General features: G+C 54.0%; 1 protein-coding gene across 1 annotated transcript in view; it reads left to right on the forward strand.

The window, feature by feature from the left end:
• Positions 1–11,694, forward strand: part of LOC140656428 (uncharacterized) — a 127,023-nt gene extending 115,329 nt beyond the window's left edge. Inside the window, exons 6-7 of the mRNA XM_072872114.1 lie at positions 9,906–10,043; positions 11,387–11,694. Coding sequence (XP_072728215.1) covers positions 9,906–10,043; positions 11,387–11,632 — 384 coding nt within the window. The 3' untranslated portion in view covers positions 11,633–11,694. The remainder of the gene's footprint in view (positions 1–9,905; positions 10,044–11,386) is intronic.
• The last annotated feature ends 6,514 nt before the right edge of the window (positions 11,695–18,208 follow it).

Genomic DNA, 18,208 nt, shown 5'->3' on the forward strand with positions numbered 1-18,208 from the left:
GGGAACTTTATTTAAGGCATTCGCAGCAATAGTGATAATCTACTGTTCTCGTTGACATAGGAGCATAAGGAAGGGCTAAAGACGCGAAAGTAGAGTCTGTCAACTCCCAGTGAGGAGGGGAAAGTCCAGGGAACCGGGGAGACAGCTACGGCTCTGCTGACTGTAAATAGGATTGCACCTGATTTGAGGGTGTGACTGCTGTAACGCACAGATGTCCTGGACGTTGCTCCTGCTGCTGACCTCCTTGGAGAGAAGGGAACAGGGTGGCCAGCAGAGACGATGCCTCCCAGGACAGCGCTGTCCTAGCTGGTGGTAACAGTGACGTGTAGTGAGGCAGGAGACGAGGCTTGTTCAGATCTGTTCAGCTATGCTGCTGTGGACGAAATCCTCAGTTTGCTCCAGGACATGCAGACAATTAGGGTGGGAGTAGCCTCATCGCCCTGCGGACCTGGCAGGAGGCCTGCTGGGCAGCGCTTGTGCCAGTCCTCTCTGTGCCGGGTCTGTTTGCCCCTGCCCTGCTACAGCTCCTTCCTCTCTCCCGGTCCCTGTATTTCAGAAGCTGCCAGGAGTCAGACCATTTGCTCAGACAGTGTATTCCTTCTGCATGTGAATCTGGCTTGGGAGAGCATGCCGCTCCTCCGTCGCCTCAGCCCTAGGGTTGTCTGCCTCATGTCCACTCGGGCACCTGTAGTCGAGAGCAGATTTTGACCACAAGCTGTGGTTCAGATCCGTACGGCAAACAGAGGTGAAGAGAGCTGATCCTGAAAATCTGTGCAGCTGCTGCTGCTGCACACTGCAGGATTACTTGCTTAACCTGCATCTGTCCTCCATGGTACCCACTTCTAATCTCTTTCAGCACCCCATAAGCCAGAAAAATCATGTCTATTTTAACAACTTGATAGTTAAATATTCTCAGTGTCCTGGAAGACTAAACCAGGTACTCTTGATATTGGCATATCAGGTACCAGCATGCTGGGTGGCAGGAAGGAGCTCAGCACAGCTGTTTGTCTGAGCAGCCGCTCAGAAGGCAGCATTTCAAAATGGGGGGGGGTGGTCCCCTTATTATTCAAAGTGGAAACATTTTGTTTCACTTAATTTGGTAATGATGAATATGTTCATATGAACATGAACATATATGAACAATATATATGTATTGCATCATATATGAATATGATGCAATGATTACGTTCATCGCATTTGAAGGAAAATAACGAGATACTGTTCCGTTTACTGCCAAGTCATCCATTGTTCTCTGTGCGTGCTTGTGTGAGTGTGAAGAGACAGCGCAGTGTGTGGGCTGAACTGCACGTCGCGAGCCTGTTTTCTGATTGCCCACTGGTGAAGGCTGGGTGCGGGAAGTTTGTGTGCCTTTGTGTGCATGAATGGTGGAGAACAAATGAATCTGCGAGGGTGTCGGTGCGTGCCTGCGTTTTGTTCTGCGTATGTACACGGGTGACTGTGTATTGATTTGTGCAAGGACGGCATGGAAGGCGGGAATCACACTTCTGGTTCTTCTTATAGTTGCTCTGTCTTACTCCTTTCCCATCCCATCCCTCCATCCATTGATACTGAGTTCAGCTGAGCCTAGCTGCTTGGTTTTGGTGTGATAGCGGCAGATAAAACAGCCCAGCTCTAAACTTTCTCTTACAAAACTCCCAATTAAAGTACTGAACATCAAGCCCTGTTACATAAAAATATAACGCTATTCTGGGTCAGAACAGCATTTCACCTAGCTCTGTGTCTGACAGCAGCTTGCACCCATGCCTGGGAAACAGCTCTCTTCCCCTGGGAAAAACAGGGGAAGCTTGTGATATTGCCCCAAGATGCTCGCCCACCTTCGGTGGTGAAGGGGCTTCCTGAGCCCAAGCAGGAGTCTTTGTGTTTAATGCCCTTGAGGAATTTTCATCCATAACTTGTCAAACTATTTTTGTAACTCAGATATTATCCAGCTTCTTCAATGTCTTGTAGCAGCGAGTTCCACTGCTAAACCACGCGTGGGATGCAAAGCCACCTCCTTTTGTTTATTTTGAACCTGTCCCCTGACAATTTCTGTTGTTTTATTGGAAGAGACGATGAACAGTCATTCCTTAGTCACCTTCCCTGTGACACTTCTGATTGTACAGACCTCTGTCATGTTTCCTTTCCATCATCCTCCTTCCAGATGGAAGGGCCCCAATCTTTTTTTGGTTTTTTGAGCCAGACATGGCTGCTGATAAATCTCCTGGTTTGGGGGCTTTGGGCTCCCACGGCTGGCAGTCCCAGGATGCCTGTAGCAGGCTGCACATACCAGAAGCCCTCTGCAAGGAGTGTCAGGTGTAATTTAGCGCTGGGAGCATGAGTTATGGTCCTGCTCTTTAAGGAAAGGCTAGCAGCACAGCCCTGCCTGTCAGCTGAGTCCCCCACCTGATCATGAGCTCTCCTGGTGAATGAATCAGGATTTGGCATATCGTTGTTTAATACAGCCCCCATGCTAATGTCTTTTTGAAATGAAACCGAGAAAGCTGTTAACCTCAGTTAGCCAGCTGTCCTCACCATGACCTGGATAAATCATCATAGCAGGAGCTCCGAAGAACACCACTCTCGCCGCTTTGGAAAACGGAGCTGGAAGGGAGGGACTGTGCTTCCAGCTCACTCCAGGAAGGCTTCTCTGCACCAGGGCTGTGCAGCGAAAGGACTGGTGTGTTCTCATGCCAGGGACCCTGCTGGTGCTCCAGACTGGGTGTCGGGTCCTGGTGACTTGCAAAGGCTGAAGAGCCCACCGGCACGTTCCCTCCCCTGACAGCCGCCATGGCGTTACACCGCAGGTGGGAGAAAGGCAATGTGTTGTATCTGGGAGAGGAGAGGGTGGATTTCCACAGTGACCCCAGGGACTGGCTCCTTCCGCCACTCAGCCACCGGGCATGTCTCACCATCCCAGCCCTGCTCATGACCATGTGGTCTTCCATGTTCGTTGCCTTCAGCTGGAGGCTGGACTTTCTCCAGGGCCGTCTCCATCATCACATCTGAAGGCAGCTAGCCTTGAGCTGCCTGCCTCTGTGGTGGGAAAGGATATAAAGAGGACAAGTTGGTGGCTACCACAAGGAGATCTAGATCTACTGGAGCAGGGCGTTTCTCTCCGCAAAGCTGTTTTGACTCTGGGAGCTGTTATCTTTATAAAACCCTCATTACTTTATCTGTTCTCACAGGGCACTCATAGCTGCTGTCTCTTTGTGTGGCAGTGAGTTCCACCAGACAGGTTTTCTCTTCTTGTTTCTGATCTGGCTGGTTTGTTGGGTTTTTTTCCTCCTGCATGACTGAGGAAAATCACACCACCAGCTGCATGTAAGAAACTCCTGGAAAGAGGAACAAAGCCATCTGTTCTCCATGTCCATGAAGGCACACACAAGAACTAATGGGCATAGCCTGCATCAAGAAAGATTCAGGTTAGGAACAGTTTTCTAATGGGGAGGAGAACAAAGCACGTGAACAGACTGCCAGTGGCCTGAGGATTCTGCATCACAGGAGACCTTTAAGGACAGATAAACAGAGGACAGGGCACTTGCAGGTTCCCCTGTCTTAGAATTGGAAGATGTGCTATCAACCTCTTGAGGTTCATGCCAGCCTTGCTCCTTTCCTAAATCTATCCTTGCTCATACCTTGAAACCCAGCTCTGCCTTCTTCAGAGCCCCACTGTCGTCTCCTTCAGTGTGATATCAACATATCATTTCCCAGGCTGATTCCCCTTTCTAGCAAAGTGACTGCACTTGAGTCTTGGGTGTGTGCTCGCGTCTTACCGTGGTTCACCCGATCTCCACAAGACTTAGTCCCAGCTTTCTGCTTCAGGTGGTGCCACGACTCCAGCGGTGCTGGCCACGTTCCCGTGCTGGGTAGCAGTGTTGGTTTGTGGGAGCATTCTTCCACCTCACTGCTACGCTCCTGCAGGCTTCTTCACAGGAGAGACTTGCTGGGGAGTACACGCTAGCGTTTTCCCATGTAAATTCATCCTTCTGTGTCTTCCTGATTAGTGATGTTCCTTCAGCTCTCTTCTCAGGGAACAGGGTTCTCTGTTCTGAGTGCTGTGGGCTGGAGGTCCCCTATGCACAGAGGCTCTCCCCTTCCAGCCCTCTGGAAGGACACGTAAGGGGATCTGCCTGATCTCTCCTACTGGAGCCTTAACGCTCCCCTGAACATACTGGGCTGATGACCTGGTGCTCCTTCACATGTTGCAAGGATCCTGCCATCCAGGATGCTCCTGGGTGAAGATGTGCTCCACAGGGTGAGCAGAGGCCTCGGTGCTGCTGGCTGAGAGCTGGTGCCGGGACCCTGACTGAAGCAGGCAAGGATCAGGCAACAGTGCTGCGGCGAGGGACAGACCTGTACAGCTGACAGCCTCTGATCTGCTCCCTTTAGTAACACATCCAGCAATCTGCATTCTTTCAGCTGGAACTGGTAGGTGCCTTGTTTGCTGAGCTGCACCCAGGAACGGGCATGTGGAAAGGAAGCTGGGTTTTGCCCCTTTTACTACCAACTTATCTGTCACAGGTTACCCAGTAGCCAGAACATGTGCTTTAACATACGCTGAAAAGAGCAAGCAGAGCCTGGAGGATGTCAGCGGATGATGAAGGCTCTGATACCGCCATCTGTGTGACATGTGCTGCTGTGCCTCAGGCTTTGGCCTGAGCACTGCAGTTCCACCCTTGGTGGTAAACGTAAGAGCAGATGAGGCAGAGATGGCAGCATAGATTTGCTATCAGAACTTTTGGATTCAATTTCCATTCTCAGTAGAATAGCTATGTGCAGTTTCTTACATGTGCTGCTTTGCAAATGAATTGTGCAGGACATGGCTATCAGTCAGAGACCACCTGGAGAGTAAGGTCGGCTTGATGCCAGGTAGTCTTGCTGTGCAGTGGCTGGCCCAGGCAGCGTGGAGGTCAGGGTCTGACTGATGGAAAGGCCTCACCTCTGCTCCTCGATGGCTGTAGGAGTCTGCTGCCCTTTGCCCAGCTCCTACTGTGTGAGCGCAGTCATGGAACTGCAGCTGCAGAGGCAGAATTGCCCGGGTATCGGTGGCTGATCTGCTTTCTTCCGAGTAAGCAACAGGGGTGCAGTTCCTAGCGAGATGTGTGTTGCCTACCCGCAGAGCCTCACCGCCGTCTGCCAAGCAGCAGCCGTGTTAGTACTAAGCAGCACCCGCCTGGATTATGGGTCCTCAGCGGGAGGGTGGAACGTGCAGAGGCTCGTACCATATACCAGGACACGGAGCAGCTCCCACGGACATCCCAGCACCGTCAGTAGACAGGCAGGGCTAGAAACACACACAGCCACTACAGCCAGTGGGAACTGCGAGTGAAGGCGAACTGTGTTATTCGTGTAGACACTGGTGAGGAGCCCCACAGGGTACCTGGGTCTGAGAGCCAGTTCTACAACAGACGTTAAAGAGGGAATAAAGAAAATAATACAGCATTGACTAAAATGGTCTGCAAGGCTGATTTCTCTCCATGCAGCCTCTGAAGAGGCAGTCTTTGGGGCTGTGGAGAAATAGGCAGCCTCCAGGCTGTGAGGCTAATGCAGAGCCACGGCTGTTTGTATAGCTGCAGAGCCTTTAAGAGAGACTTGGGAAAACTAGCTTGGATTCCAATGAATATTTACAATTACACTGCTCCAAAGCTGAATCCAATCACAGCACTGCAGTATGCAGGCTTTGTGCATCAAAAGAAAATGAGAGGAAGGCAGGAAAGATGGAGTTGCCTTTGGAGAGACTTATAAACACAGATCTCTCTGCTTGTGGCAGAACTAAAATGCTTTATTTCTGATAGGAGCAATTTATTCTTCAGGCATTTGGCTTGATATTAGAAAGTGCCTGGCTGTTTTTTGAAGTGAGAGTCTTCAGTAGATGGTCTTTAATTCAGAATGAAAGAAAGGAATGGAAAGTGTTGTAGTCCATAATTTTGATATTTTACTATCAAACACCAGAAATAGGGGAGCATTTCCAAACTAGAGCTGGGGCCCCTTTCACTCACTGCGTTCTTGGTTACCATGTGGAAGCGGGCAGGGCAGAGCTACCCTTGTTAAAACCATGCTTCCAGTATGAGATTTGGCTGATTACCATGCTCCGCCACTAAACAAGATGATCTACCAGAGAAAGGAAAGGGAAATGCTGGCTGAACATTCATTGCAGCTCAGTATTGGCCTCTTCTTTTTTGCAGCGGAAGTTACACAAAAATAATGGTGTGGGGAATCACTGAATGATAAAAAGATGGAGGATTTGTGCCTGCTAGATCACTGCAGAGAGCTGTGTGCAGCAGAATAGAAAGCGTGTGACAAAGCTGAGGCACTGCCTGAAGTGACAGCAGGAACAGCACCGAGCAGCTCGCCTCCCGGAGCTGCTCTGGTGGCCTGCCCGTATTGCCCCCGGAGCAGCTCTTCCACCCAGTGCCAAGGGAAACCATCTTGGATTCTCTGCCTTGTATTCCTCCTGTCGGTAGTTGGGAGAGCTGTAGGAAAGGGCTTGGCTAAAGGGGCACCCATCTGGATGCTTTAAGAAGACCTACAACGTGTCCCATCAGTTCCATATATTGGGAGCTTTTATGGAACTCTGACACACTGGAGCAGTTGGGGAAGAAGAAGGGTGTGAGAAGGGACAAAAGCACAGGGCAGGCTGGGGACAATATGGATCACGTAACCAGCAATTACGCTTCTCACTCTGACACTGCACGCACAGGACATCAGGCACCAGTGCTGCCACAGCATGGCTGCAGCACTGAGCGCTGCCCGCTGCTCTGACATACAGGGCTGTGAATAATCTGTGGCCTTGGTGTGGTCCTACAGCACCAAAACACCACTGCTCTTAATTAATTCCAAATCTTTAAGGTATATCCTTGCATTCCACCATGCAGACACTCCCTAGCACCATGGCAGCATGAGAGCAGATGCTCTGAGAGAAGCCAGATTAGGATTTACACTGCGAGAATGTGCAATTACTTTGACATGGTGTGCACTTACATGCACACCTGACCTGGGAAAGCGACATCTGAAGGCTAGCCTCCTCCATCCCCGAGGCCCCGGCAGGCAGCATGCCTCCGCCCCTGAACAGAGGGCAGCGTGTTGCTGTTTTCAGACTGTGCTAATCCCTTTCTGTGTTTTGAAGATGAGGCTGTTTCCTGGTGCATTTCACCTCGTGGCTGCACAGATCCCTTCTGCTGGATGGCAATCTTAAAGGATGCTGATGGGAAATCCCAGGAAGCTGCTCTCTGATCTGAGTCACTCTGCTGGTGCAGGGAAGCACTCTGTCACATGCAGGCATGGCACGGGGTGTTCCCTGCAGCTTGGCACATGCTGAAGTCGATAGCCCTCAGCAGGAACTCGCATTCAGTATTATACTGTCTAAGAGGCTTAAATCGACTGTGAAGTTTCAGTATAGCTACAAAAAACCTGTTTTCAGTTTCTCCACTGGTAGCTTGCTCCAGAAGGAGACGGTGCAATTTGGTGATTGAGTCTTGGATTCTGGCTAGTGCATCTGCAGTGGGGTATTTGGAATCATGTTGTGTAATATGAAAAACAGTCATTCATTTCACTCATTTGAAGTTGTCTCGCGGGAATGGCAGCTGCCCAGACAAATTCCACATGAAGACGAGAAATGTGACAGAGAGCCCAGTACTGTGTGCAGCAGAAACAACAGTGCAGTTTTGCACCCACCAGGAAGCCACTGTGATCCATCTTGCTCTCCGCAGCTTATTGTAGGTTCTTATACCAGCTCCTGACAGACACCAGTTGCTGCGGCCAAAACCAGCACTCCAGTTGACCAAAAGAGGAGTAGTATGCTTGCACAAATCTGGTAAACCCCCACCCTGCTGGAAAACTACCAAATAGTTGTTAGCGTTAGAAGCAGATTAAAGCTCAAAGCGGCAAATGCTGTTGGAGCAGGACTTGGCATAACAGCCCACGGGAGCCACCGGCCCAGGAGCTGGAGTGGCTGCGAGGGTCTCCTTTTGCCCATACTGTCTATCTCATCTTCGAGTTGGCTGGAATGTAAATGGGAGCTTCCTGAGCTCAGTGGGGCTGGAGGGCAGACTCAGAGCAAGGAGCACGACGATAAAGACAAGTGGAGTCATGAGCCAACCCTCATCCTGCTGATGGCAGGCAAAGCTCCGCAGTTACCTCAAAACTCCCAGCTGAGCAATCCAGGTGTGCGCAGGGGGCCCGCAGCAGCGCGTGGCCGTACAGCTCTGCCCATGCTTCCAGCACGCCGTCTCCTCGCTGCTAGCCTCACATGCCGTGTGTGATATGGCTGAGCGCTCTTCAGGACAGGGCCCGTGTTTCCTCTTTCTAAGCCCTACAGTGGGCTCCCGTGTTTCCACAGTGGGAGCTGTGCAGTAAGACTTGCACTGGCTGGGACGACTGAGCAGGCTCTGCCCTACTCCCTCATCTGACCACGTACCCGAGAAGGTAAGAGCCGTTGCTGGTGAGGAGAGGTATAGGAGAGCAGGGAAAGGGCTGACAGTGATCTCTGCTAGCTGTAGAGCCCGGAGGGGAGGAGCGCCAGCAGTGCTGCTCCAGATGGAGAAAGAGCTGCTCCGACTGCCAGAGCAATCTCTGCCGGGCTGGGGGATCCTGGGCTGTGATTAGTGCCATGTCAGAAGGCAGTGCTTGGATGGGTGCCTCTCCCACATGCACTATGGCAAGCACTTGTAATTCTGTGACAGCAAAAGTTGGATACGATTAGAGATGGCTGCAAGCTGGTTTATGTACTCTGAAAAAAAGAAAAAGAAAAAAAAGTCTCACCAAACGTTACTGGTTAAACACTTCCTAGAAAACTGCCCATATGCTACCCGCCATAACTGGTAACGGTGCATGTGTAAACAGAGCTGTTGTGGCAAACAGCCCTGGGAGCTACTGCAGTTTCTCTGCTGGCGTCTCTTTACACTCCATCCCTCCTCACTGTTGCTTAAGCATCGTGCCTTGCTCTCCCACCTGCTCCAGAGGACAGAACTCAGAAGCGCGCTGGCTGGCACCCCTCATTCCGTGCAGGTGAGCGCACACTCGCAGCTCCATTGCCTGTGTCAAACAAGGTGCCTCTGGGACCCCCGCATTCCCTCTGCAGAGCAGCAGCAGATCAGCACTGTCTCTCCTGCTTTACGTCCTCTGGAGGCATGCAGCACAATGTGAGGCTGCCTCAGACAGGACCCCGTGTTCCCGACTTGTCGGGCCGAGCAGGCTGAGCAGCAGCCTGGGTATCACAGATGTGGGAGCAGCTGACCTCCCAGCCGGGGACCGCAGTGCCTTGCTCCTCTGAGACACCCCTGGGGCGGCCGAGTCCCCTTAGGAGGTCACTGGGCAGCCCCTCGTGCCCCAGGGAGCCTTGGCACTCTGCAAGGCACGGCCGGGCGCCGGTTCCCTGGGCCTGCACCGCCACTTGCGCCGAGGGCAGAGGTGCTCCCTGACTTGCAGGAGTACAAGTGCCGTCGACCCAGCTCGAGGGCTCCACATGAGAACCGAGTGCGGGTTTTCGCACTGAAGTTGGCCAGCTGACACGACAGCAAACTGTTAGCTAGACATCCTGGCAGCTCATCACAGAGAGGGACTGGGACATAAAGGCTTCTGCTGTCGCTACCGCCAGCTCTGCCGCCGCTAAGAGTGAGTGTTGTTTAAAAGCGGACTGCTCTGTGAAGGCTCACCTGTATCCTGACATGGCAGGGCAGAGGCAGAGGCAGGGTTACTAGCCCACCACTGCAAATTTTTAAGCTAGGCTTTTTGGATACAGCTCCTTAAAAAAGAACGGGCTGATATTGAGACAGGGCAGGATGTATCAATCAGGATCAGTCCTTGCAAAGGAGCCTGGAGCAGTGAAGGAGAGAAAACTGCCTGCAATCAGCTGGAAGTCTGTCTAGCTCACTGCCTCACCTCTGCCACTGTCTCATCCCTGACAGCAGCCAAGAACTGCTCTCTTGGTCAGCGTAAGAAGAGGGCACAGGTACCGCGGTGCTGCCCAGAGTACCCTGCCAGCCTCCAGTGATCCGCAGCTCAGAGGCTTCAGAAGCAAAAGTGGGGTCTTGCAGTTAATCAATGTAAGTGGATTTTTTTTTTCTCCCATTAAAATGTTTAATTTCTTTTTGAATGCATATAAACTTTGGGAGCCCACCATATCCTGTGCAAAGCAGTCTGACACAACGTATGACATTAAAAAAAAGAACTAGTTTTTGTTTTGTAGTCGTTACCTGCTAATTTATGGCGTGCTGCCGGTTCGTATATTGAAGGGACAATGAGAAATCCTACTGCAGACAACCTCTACATGCCAAACCTGATTTTATAATCCTCTTCAGTCATTTCTTTTCCAGGCTAAAGAGACTATCTACTTTTTCCTCATATGGAAAATATTCTTTGTATTTGATCACCCTTGTTGCTCTTCTCTGAAACCCTTCCAACTCTGTTTTTCTTGAGAGGCAGACCAGAGCTGCATATGGTAATCACAATGCAGTTTCCACTACGGATCTATTCAGTGGCATAACTGTGATCTGCTCTCCATTATTGTCCTAATAATTCTTAACAGTCCGTTTGCCTTTTGGACTGCTCCTGGGCACTGAGCAAACGTTTCCATAGAACCATCTCTCCATCTATATCTGGTTTTATCTAGTACAGCCCCAAGCCCTCACTCCTGAGGAGGGAACAGAGCTACAGCAGCTGGGACTGCAAGTGAAATCTTGTAAGAAAGAAAGTGCAAATGCCCCAGAACTTTAGCAGGGTTAAGACCACCTGGCTGTGTCTCGTACCTTCGAGACTGGGGACAGCTGCTGAAGATCTGAAAAACAAGAAATGATGAGTTAAGATCAGCCTGACAACACTGCAGCCCTGTCCTCTTCCAGGCATGTCTGCCCTTGAGTACCAAGCCTGCCTGAGAGGCTGTGTAACGTGGTGGGAAGAGCTCAGGAGCCTGCTCTTCGCTGAAGCAAAACTCAGGGTCAGGTGAGGCAGAACCGCTAGGAACGGCCCATGTTTGCCCTGCACTTGGGCACGAGCCTCCTGAAACAAAACACCCACGCCTGTTGAATGTGTCACCCTTTCAGCCTTGTTGCAAGGATTCCTTCTGAGATCCCACCTTCGCTGGCCATACCGAGCACAAAGGCCCTGGTTATACAGGCCACAGGACTGCCGACAGCCCGCGTGGCACAGGGACTGGCCCACGCGCTTCAGCTGACGCAGCCTGCACGGTTCAGTGCTGAAGAGCGGCCAGCTTCATCGCTCCAGAGTTCTGCCGGGTGGCTCCCACCAACCTTTCACCATTCAGCACAAGCACACCTAACCAGCGAATGCGGCTGGAGGCCCTGCAGATAAATGCTGACGTTAAGTCACTATCGAAGAACACAAATAATGGCATGTTCTCCTAGTCCTTCTTTGCGTTTTCTTGCTGTAGATTCAGAGAGTGAGCAGGAAGGGATCACGCAGTCTGACCTTCTGTACCTGCAGTCAAGAAAATTTTGCCATGTTACCGCTGAAGTCAATAACTTGGTTGACGAAGGAAGCTTCAGAAGAGCATTCAACGGGACTTGAAGACATCAAGAGACAGCAAATGCAGTACCTCCTCCCTTGGCAGTCAATCCCTTTGCATCCCTCCTACCGACTTTTTTGTCTCCGATTATTGTTGTGCCAACGGGGCTAATGAAGCTTTCTATGCAGCAGCAGTATGGTCTCAACTTTGGTTCTCCCGGGTTTTATGCTGCATCATCTTTTCTGCATCTTAGAATAGTAATTTCTTTTCAGTCAGAGACTTAAGGTTTAACCATAAGGAAAGGAAGGGCATGAGGATCCTCTTTGTCTGCCTCTCTTTCTGCATTCCTGTGCCCACCCACCCCGTGGAGGTTCTCCCAATGGTCCCCACCACAAGAGTCTTTTTCCACTTGCCCAGCTCCCTCTGGTTTCTGCCTCCCCTCGACCTCCCTGTTTTCCCCTTATCTTTCCCGCCTGCTGTTGCCATTGCTGCTGGTTCGGGAGGAGGCCCCCAGAGCCCACGCTGGCGTAGCTGTCCCGCTGCGCCGTCCGTCTCCCAGCGGCTTAGTGGCTGTAACTGCAAGAACCACAGAGGCGTCGTGTTCTGTGACCAGACCTTTTCCTTCCCTCGCTCCTCCCTTCTTCCAGCAGGATCTCTGCTTTCTGCTGATTTCTAGCTCATGGCTCCTTATAGAAACACGTGGCAGCTCCTACGCAGCTTATGTACGTCCTTAACCCACAGACACAAGAAACCAAGACGCAGCTTATGTACGTCCTTAACCCAGACAAGAAACCAAGATGCAGCTTGCAGCAGCAGCGGTGGAAATGGTTGCCACGATGGAGTAAATAGAAGACGGCGCTGAGAGAGGCACTGCCAGCACCTGGGCGCTGGGCAGGAGGCAGCCCAGCGGGCTGCTGCACGCCTTCAGGTTTGCAGGGTCGCTCCCGCGCCTGCCTGTGCCTTCCTCTGGTCCTGGGCTGGAGGTGTTTAAAACCCGACTAGGCACAGCACGGGGCTGCCCGCTCCAGCTGACCCTACCCGGGCGGGGGGCCAGACCAGATGATCTGAGAGGCCCCTGCTCTGTGCTTCTGTGGCACTGGGCCTGTCCCCCCCCCGGGAGCTGGGAAGGCTCGGGAGGCAGCGGCCTCTGTGCTCTCAGCAAAGCCCCCAGCATCTGCGGCGTTGTGCCAGGGCTGAGTTGGGATACCCGCTGTTCGAGCAAGGGGAATGTCAAAGGTTGGCTTCTGTGTGACTGGGCTGGGTGGGCCCCCCACACGCACCACCCGTGGCCTCAACATCCCCCTCCCCCCCGAGATTTCCAGGGAACGAGCGGAGGGCTGGAGGGACAAAGGAGGCACAGAGTCCTTCCGCCTGCTCCAGGATCTGGCTTGGGCTTGTGCTGGAAACGCAGCAGGGCAGGTTCCGAGCTATTTTGCCACTGTAGCCGTTTCCTCCTACTCTATTTTTACACATCCAGTTCTTTCTTTCTCCCTTCTCTGGAGGGGACCCTCTCCCAAGAGCCGCAATGTTTTTTTAATAAGTATTTTTCAAGTAGCTGGCTGAGACCCTGGAAAGGATAATGAGACGATTTTCACTGTAGAATGCAAAGCCATGCAAGGCTTTCCTGTTATTTCTCCCCTGTAGACTCTGACCATGCTACTGATCATTTATGTTTGTTGCTATTCCTCACCAGCCAAACATCGTGTGCCCTCGACAGTACCCAAATGCGATTAGACCAGAGGCACCAGTTTCCTAGAACACAGAGAATTGGAAATTATCACTACAGCTGCAGAGAAATAACCTTTAAGGCTCATTAAAATTCCACGAACGCCGACTCCGTTCCCGTTCTCCCCTTCATGAATCCAGCCGGCTGCCGCTCTGCCAGCGGGCGGGCTGGGACCCGCTCCCCCTCCCCTGCCCCTCGGGCCCGGGCAGCGCTGCGGCGGGGGCCCCGGGCAGCCCCGGCACCCGGGCAGCGCCCAGTTCCGGCTGTGGCCGACGGGCGAAATGGCGCGGCCCCGGGGAGGGCCCCGGGGCAGGCGGTGGGGCCGGGCCGGCCGGGGCCGTCGCCCGGGTGCGCGGGGCCCGGTGCTGCTCGGCGGGCGGGGTGGCGTCCGCGGCGGCGCCCGGGTCCTCGTCGCCCGCTCGGAGCCGTGTGGCGGCGCCAGCTCGGGGCTGCCCGGGATCCGCGCCGCGCTCCCTCGGGGCGGCCCGCCCGGCTCCGGGCAGCGCCCCGGCCCGACGAACGGCAGGACGGGGCCGGGACCTGCCGCCGGGGCCGCCCGGCCCGGCGGGGCGGCGGCGCGGGGGCTGCGGGAGAACAAAGGTGCCGGCAGCCGCCCCGAGGCCCCGCAGCCCCGCCGGGAGGAGCCGCCGCCGCCATCGGGGCGAGCGCCGCCGCGCGGGCCGAGGGCGACCCCTGCCGGGCGGCGCCGGCAGCGCGGGGGCGGAGGGACCCGGGGCGGGGCCGGGACGTGGCGGGCTCCGCCCGCGCCCCCTGCGCTGAGCCCCGGCCTCCCCCGGCCCCGGCCTCCCCCGGCCCCGGCCTCCCCCGGCCCCGGCCTCCCCCGGCCCCGGCCTCCCGTCTCCCCAAGCCTCCCAGCCCGGGCTGGGCCTGCCGCTCGCCTCGGCCTCTCTCGTCCCACGCCTCCCACCTCCTCCTGCCCTTGGGCCCCGCGCTCCCCGCAGGCTCCCCCAGCGTACGCCTCCCCGCCCGCTTGGCCCACCGCGCCCGTGGGCCTCCCCCTCCCCGTGGGCCTCCCCCTCCAACCTCCCACCCCCTCTCAGCTGCCCCCGCCCTTCCGCCCCCGCTCCCTGCCCGGACTGCACGTCCCTTCCGGCAGCGAACTCTTCCTTCCCCTCCCCTCCCCTCCAGACCTTCCCTTCCCTTCCCTCGTCGGCCTCCCCCTGCGCCCTGGGCTCCCGCTCCTCTCCCTTCCTTCTGGGCTCCGGGTCCCCTCCGCCTCCCTTAAGCTGCTTGCCCCCCACGCCCTTCCAGTCTCCGCCGTCCCCTTTGGGCCTCCCCTGCCTTTTCAGCCTCCCTATCCTCTCTGGCCGCCCCTTCCCCTTTGGTATCCCCTCACACTCTCTTTTGGGCCTCACGCTCCTTTTTAGTCTGCTCTCTGGCCTCAAACTCTTTTAATGGGCTGCTGCTTCCTTTTGCACCCCCCATTTCATCCTCTGCCCCTTTTTAAGCCTCCCTCTGCCCCCCCCCCCTTTTTTGGCCTCCTGCGCACTGATGTCCACTCTTTTTCAGCCTCCCCGTGCCCCCTGTTTTTGGCCTCGCCACCCTTCTCCCCTCACTCACCTACTGTGGCCCACTGCCACGCACCCCTTTGGAGCCCCCTCTTTTTGACCCCATCCCCTCTCTGCCCCACCTTCTTTTCAGCCTCCCACCGCCCTCTGGCCTCCCACTGCTTTCTGGTCACCCTCTACCTACTGGCCTTCTCCTCGCCTCTGGCCTCCTGCTTTTTTTCAATCTCTACTTTTTTTATTTTGCCTCCAGTTCTTTCTCAGCCTCCACCTGCCCTCTGTCCTTCCACTCATTTTTCAGCCACCCCTTTCCTCAACGTCCTCCTTTTTCCCCGCCAGCTTCCCCTGCCTTCTGGCCACCACTTCATTTTTCGCCCTCCACTTTCTTTTCAGCCTCCAGCTGCCCCCTGTCCTCCCACGCTCTTTCGGCCTCCACTCACTCTTTTTCAGCATCTACCTTTCCTCCAGCCTTCCGCACCTTCAACATCCACCTGCCCTCCAGCCTTGGGTAGGAGGCCAAAAAGGGGGGGGGGGAGGCCAACAAGAAAGTAGAGGCCAAAAAGGAGTGGAAGGCTGAACAGAGATGGGAGGCCAAGATGAAAATAGAGGCCAAAAAGGGATGGGAGGCCAAACATGGGTCAGAGGCCAACAAGAAAGGAGAGGCTGAAAAAGTGTAGGATGCCAAAAAGGAGTGGGAGGCTGACAAGAAAGTAGAGGCCAAAAAGGGGTGGGAGGCCAACAAGAAAGTGGAGACCGAAAAGGGGTTGGAGGCCAAAAAGAGGTGGAAGGTCGACAAGAAAGTAAAGGCCAAAAAGAGATGGAAGTCTGAAAAAGGGCAGGAGGCCGAAATGGGCTGACAAGAAATTAGAGGCTTCAAAGGGGTGGGAGACTGAACACGGGTGGTAGACCGTAACAGGGCAGGAGGCCAAAATGGGATGGGAGGCCAAAATGAGGTGGGAGGCCAACAGGAAAGAAGAGGCCGAAAAAGTGCTGGAGGCTGAAAAGGGGTGGGAGGCTGAGCAAGGGTAGGAGGCCAACAAGAATGTACAGGCCAAAAAGGGGTGGGAGGCCAAACATGGGTGGGAGGCCGAAAAGGGGTGGGAAGCCAACAAGAAAGTAGAGTTCGAGAGGGGTGAGAGGCTGAAGAGGGGTGGGAGGCCCACAACAAAGTAGTGTCGAAAAGGAGGGAGAAGCTGAACAAGGGTGGGAGGCCCAAAAGGCATGGGAGGCCAAAAAGGGGTGGGAGGCCAACCAGAAATCAGAAGCTGAAAAAGAGTGAGAGGCTAAAAAGAGATGGGAGGCTGAGCAAGGGCGGGAGGTCAAAAAGGGGTGGGAGGCTGACAAGAAAGCAGAGGTCAGAAAGGGGTGGGAGGCCAAACATGGGTGAGAGACCAAAAAGGGATGGGAGGCCAACAAGAAAGTAGAGGACAAAAAGTGGTGGGAGGCCAAAAAGGAGTGGGAGGCCAAACAAAAAAGTAGAGGCCAAAAAGGTGTGGAAGTCTGAAAAATGGTGGGAGGCCAAAATGGGGTGGAAGGCGAATAAGAAAGTAGAGGCCAAAAAGGGGTAGGAGGCCACCAAGAAAGTTCAGGCTGAAAACGGGTGGGAGGCTGAACAGAGGTGGGAGGCCAAACGTGGGTGGGAGGCCAAGAAGAATGTAGAGGCCAAAAAGGGGTGGCAGGCCAAAATGGGGTGGGATGCCAAAAGGGGGTGGGAGGCCAACAAGAATGTAGAGGACAAATATGGGGTGGGTGGCAAAAAACAGGTGGGAGGTTGACAAGAAAGTAGAGTCTGAAAAGGAGTGGGAGGCTGAACAAAGGTGGAAGGCCAAGAAGAAAGTAGACACCCAAAAGGGGTGGGAAGCCGAACAAGAGTGGGAGGCCGAAAAGGGGTGGGAGGCCAACAAGAAAGAGACTGAAAAAGTGTGGGAGACTGAAAAGGGGTGGGAGACTGAAAAGGGGTGAGAGGCCAAAAAGGGGTGGGAGGCCAACAGGAAAGTAGAGGCTGAAATGGGGTGGGAGGCCGAAAAGGGGTAGGAGGCCAAAAAGGAGTGGGAGGCCAAAAAGGGTTGGGAGGCTGAACAGAGGTGGCAGGCTGAAAATGTGTGGCAGGCTGAAAATGGGTGGGAGGCTGAAAAGGTGTGGGATGCTGAGGAGAAAGTAGAGGCTGAAAAGGGGTGGGAGGCCGACAAGAAAGTAGAGGTCTAAAAGAGGTGGGAGGCCAGACATGGGTAGGAGGCCAAAAAAGAGTGGGAGGCTGTACAAGGGTAGGAGGCTGAAAAGGTGTGGGGGGCCAAGGAGAAAGTAGAGACCAAAAAGGGGTGGGAGGCTGACAAGAAAGAAGAGGCCTAAAAGGGGTGGGAGGCTGAACAGAGGTGGGAGGCCAAAAAGGGGTGGGAGGCTGAGCAAGGGTGGGAGGCCAAAAAGGGGTGGGAGGCTGAGGAGAAAGTAGAGGCCAGAAATGTGTGGGAGGCCAAACAAGTGTGGGAGGTCAAAAAGGGGTGGGAGGCCAACAAGAAAGTAGAGGCTGAAAAGGGGTGGGAGGCCAAAATGGGGTGGAAAGCTGACAAGAAATTAAGAGGCTGCAACGGGGTGGGAGACTGAACAGGAGTGGAAGGCCGTAATGGGGTGGGAGGCTGAACATAGGTGGGAAGGCCAAAAAAGGTGTGGGAGGCCGACAAGAAAGTAGAGTTCGAAAAAGGGTTAGAGGCCGAAAAGGCGTATTAGTCTGAAAAGAGGTGGGACACTGACCAGAAAGTAGAAGCTGAAAAAGGGTGGGAGGTTGACAGGGAAAAAAAAATGACGGAAAGGCGTGGGAGTCTGTAAAACGTTAGGAGGCTGAAGAAGAGTGGGAGGCCAAAAAGGGGTGGGAGGCCGACAAGAAAGTAGAGGCCAAGTAGGGGTGGACTCCAAACAATAGTCAGAGGCCAAAAAGGAGTTAGGAGGCTGAAAAGAAGTGGAAGGCTAAAAAGAACATAGAGCACAAGAAAGGGTGAGAGGCTGAAAAGGGATGGGCGGTCAAAAAGAAAGTAGAAGCCCAAAAGGAGTGGGAGGCCGAACAAAGGTGGGAGGCTGAAGAGGGGTGGAGGCCAACAAGAAAGAAGAAGCCAAAAAAGGGGTGGGAGGCTGAAAAGGTGTGGGAGACTGTCAAGAAAGTAAAGGACAAAATGGGGTGTGAGGCCAAAGAGGGATGGGATGCTGAAAAGGGGTGGGAGGCTGAAAAGGCGTGGGAGGCCAACAAGAAAGAAGAGGCTGAAAAAGGGTGGGAGGCCAAAAAGAGGTGGGAGTCCATAAAGAACATGTACTTTCTTGTCCTTTTTGTCGTCCTTCTTAACCTCTTCTTTCTTGTTGGCCTCCCACATCATTTTGGCCTCCCATTCCTTTTTGGCCTCACAGCTTTTTTCAGCCTCCACCCCTTTTTGGCCTCTACTTTCTTGTCAGCCTCCCTGCCCTTCTCAGCCTCCCGCTTTCTTTTTGTTCGCCCACCCTTTCTTAGCC

Source organism: Ciconia boyciana, chromosome 9, assembly GCF_034638445.1.
Source record: "Ciconia boyciana chromosome 9, ASM3463844v1, whole genome shotgun sequence".
In the NCBI taxonomy this organism is placed as follows: Eukaryota; Metazoa; Chordata; class Aves; order Ciconiiformes; family Ciconiidae; genus Ciconia; species Ciconia boyciana.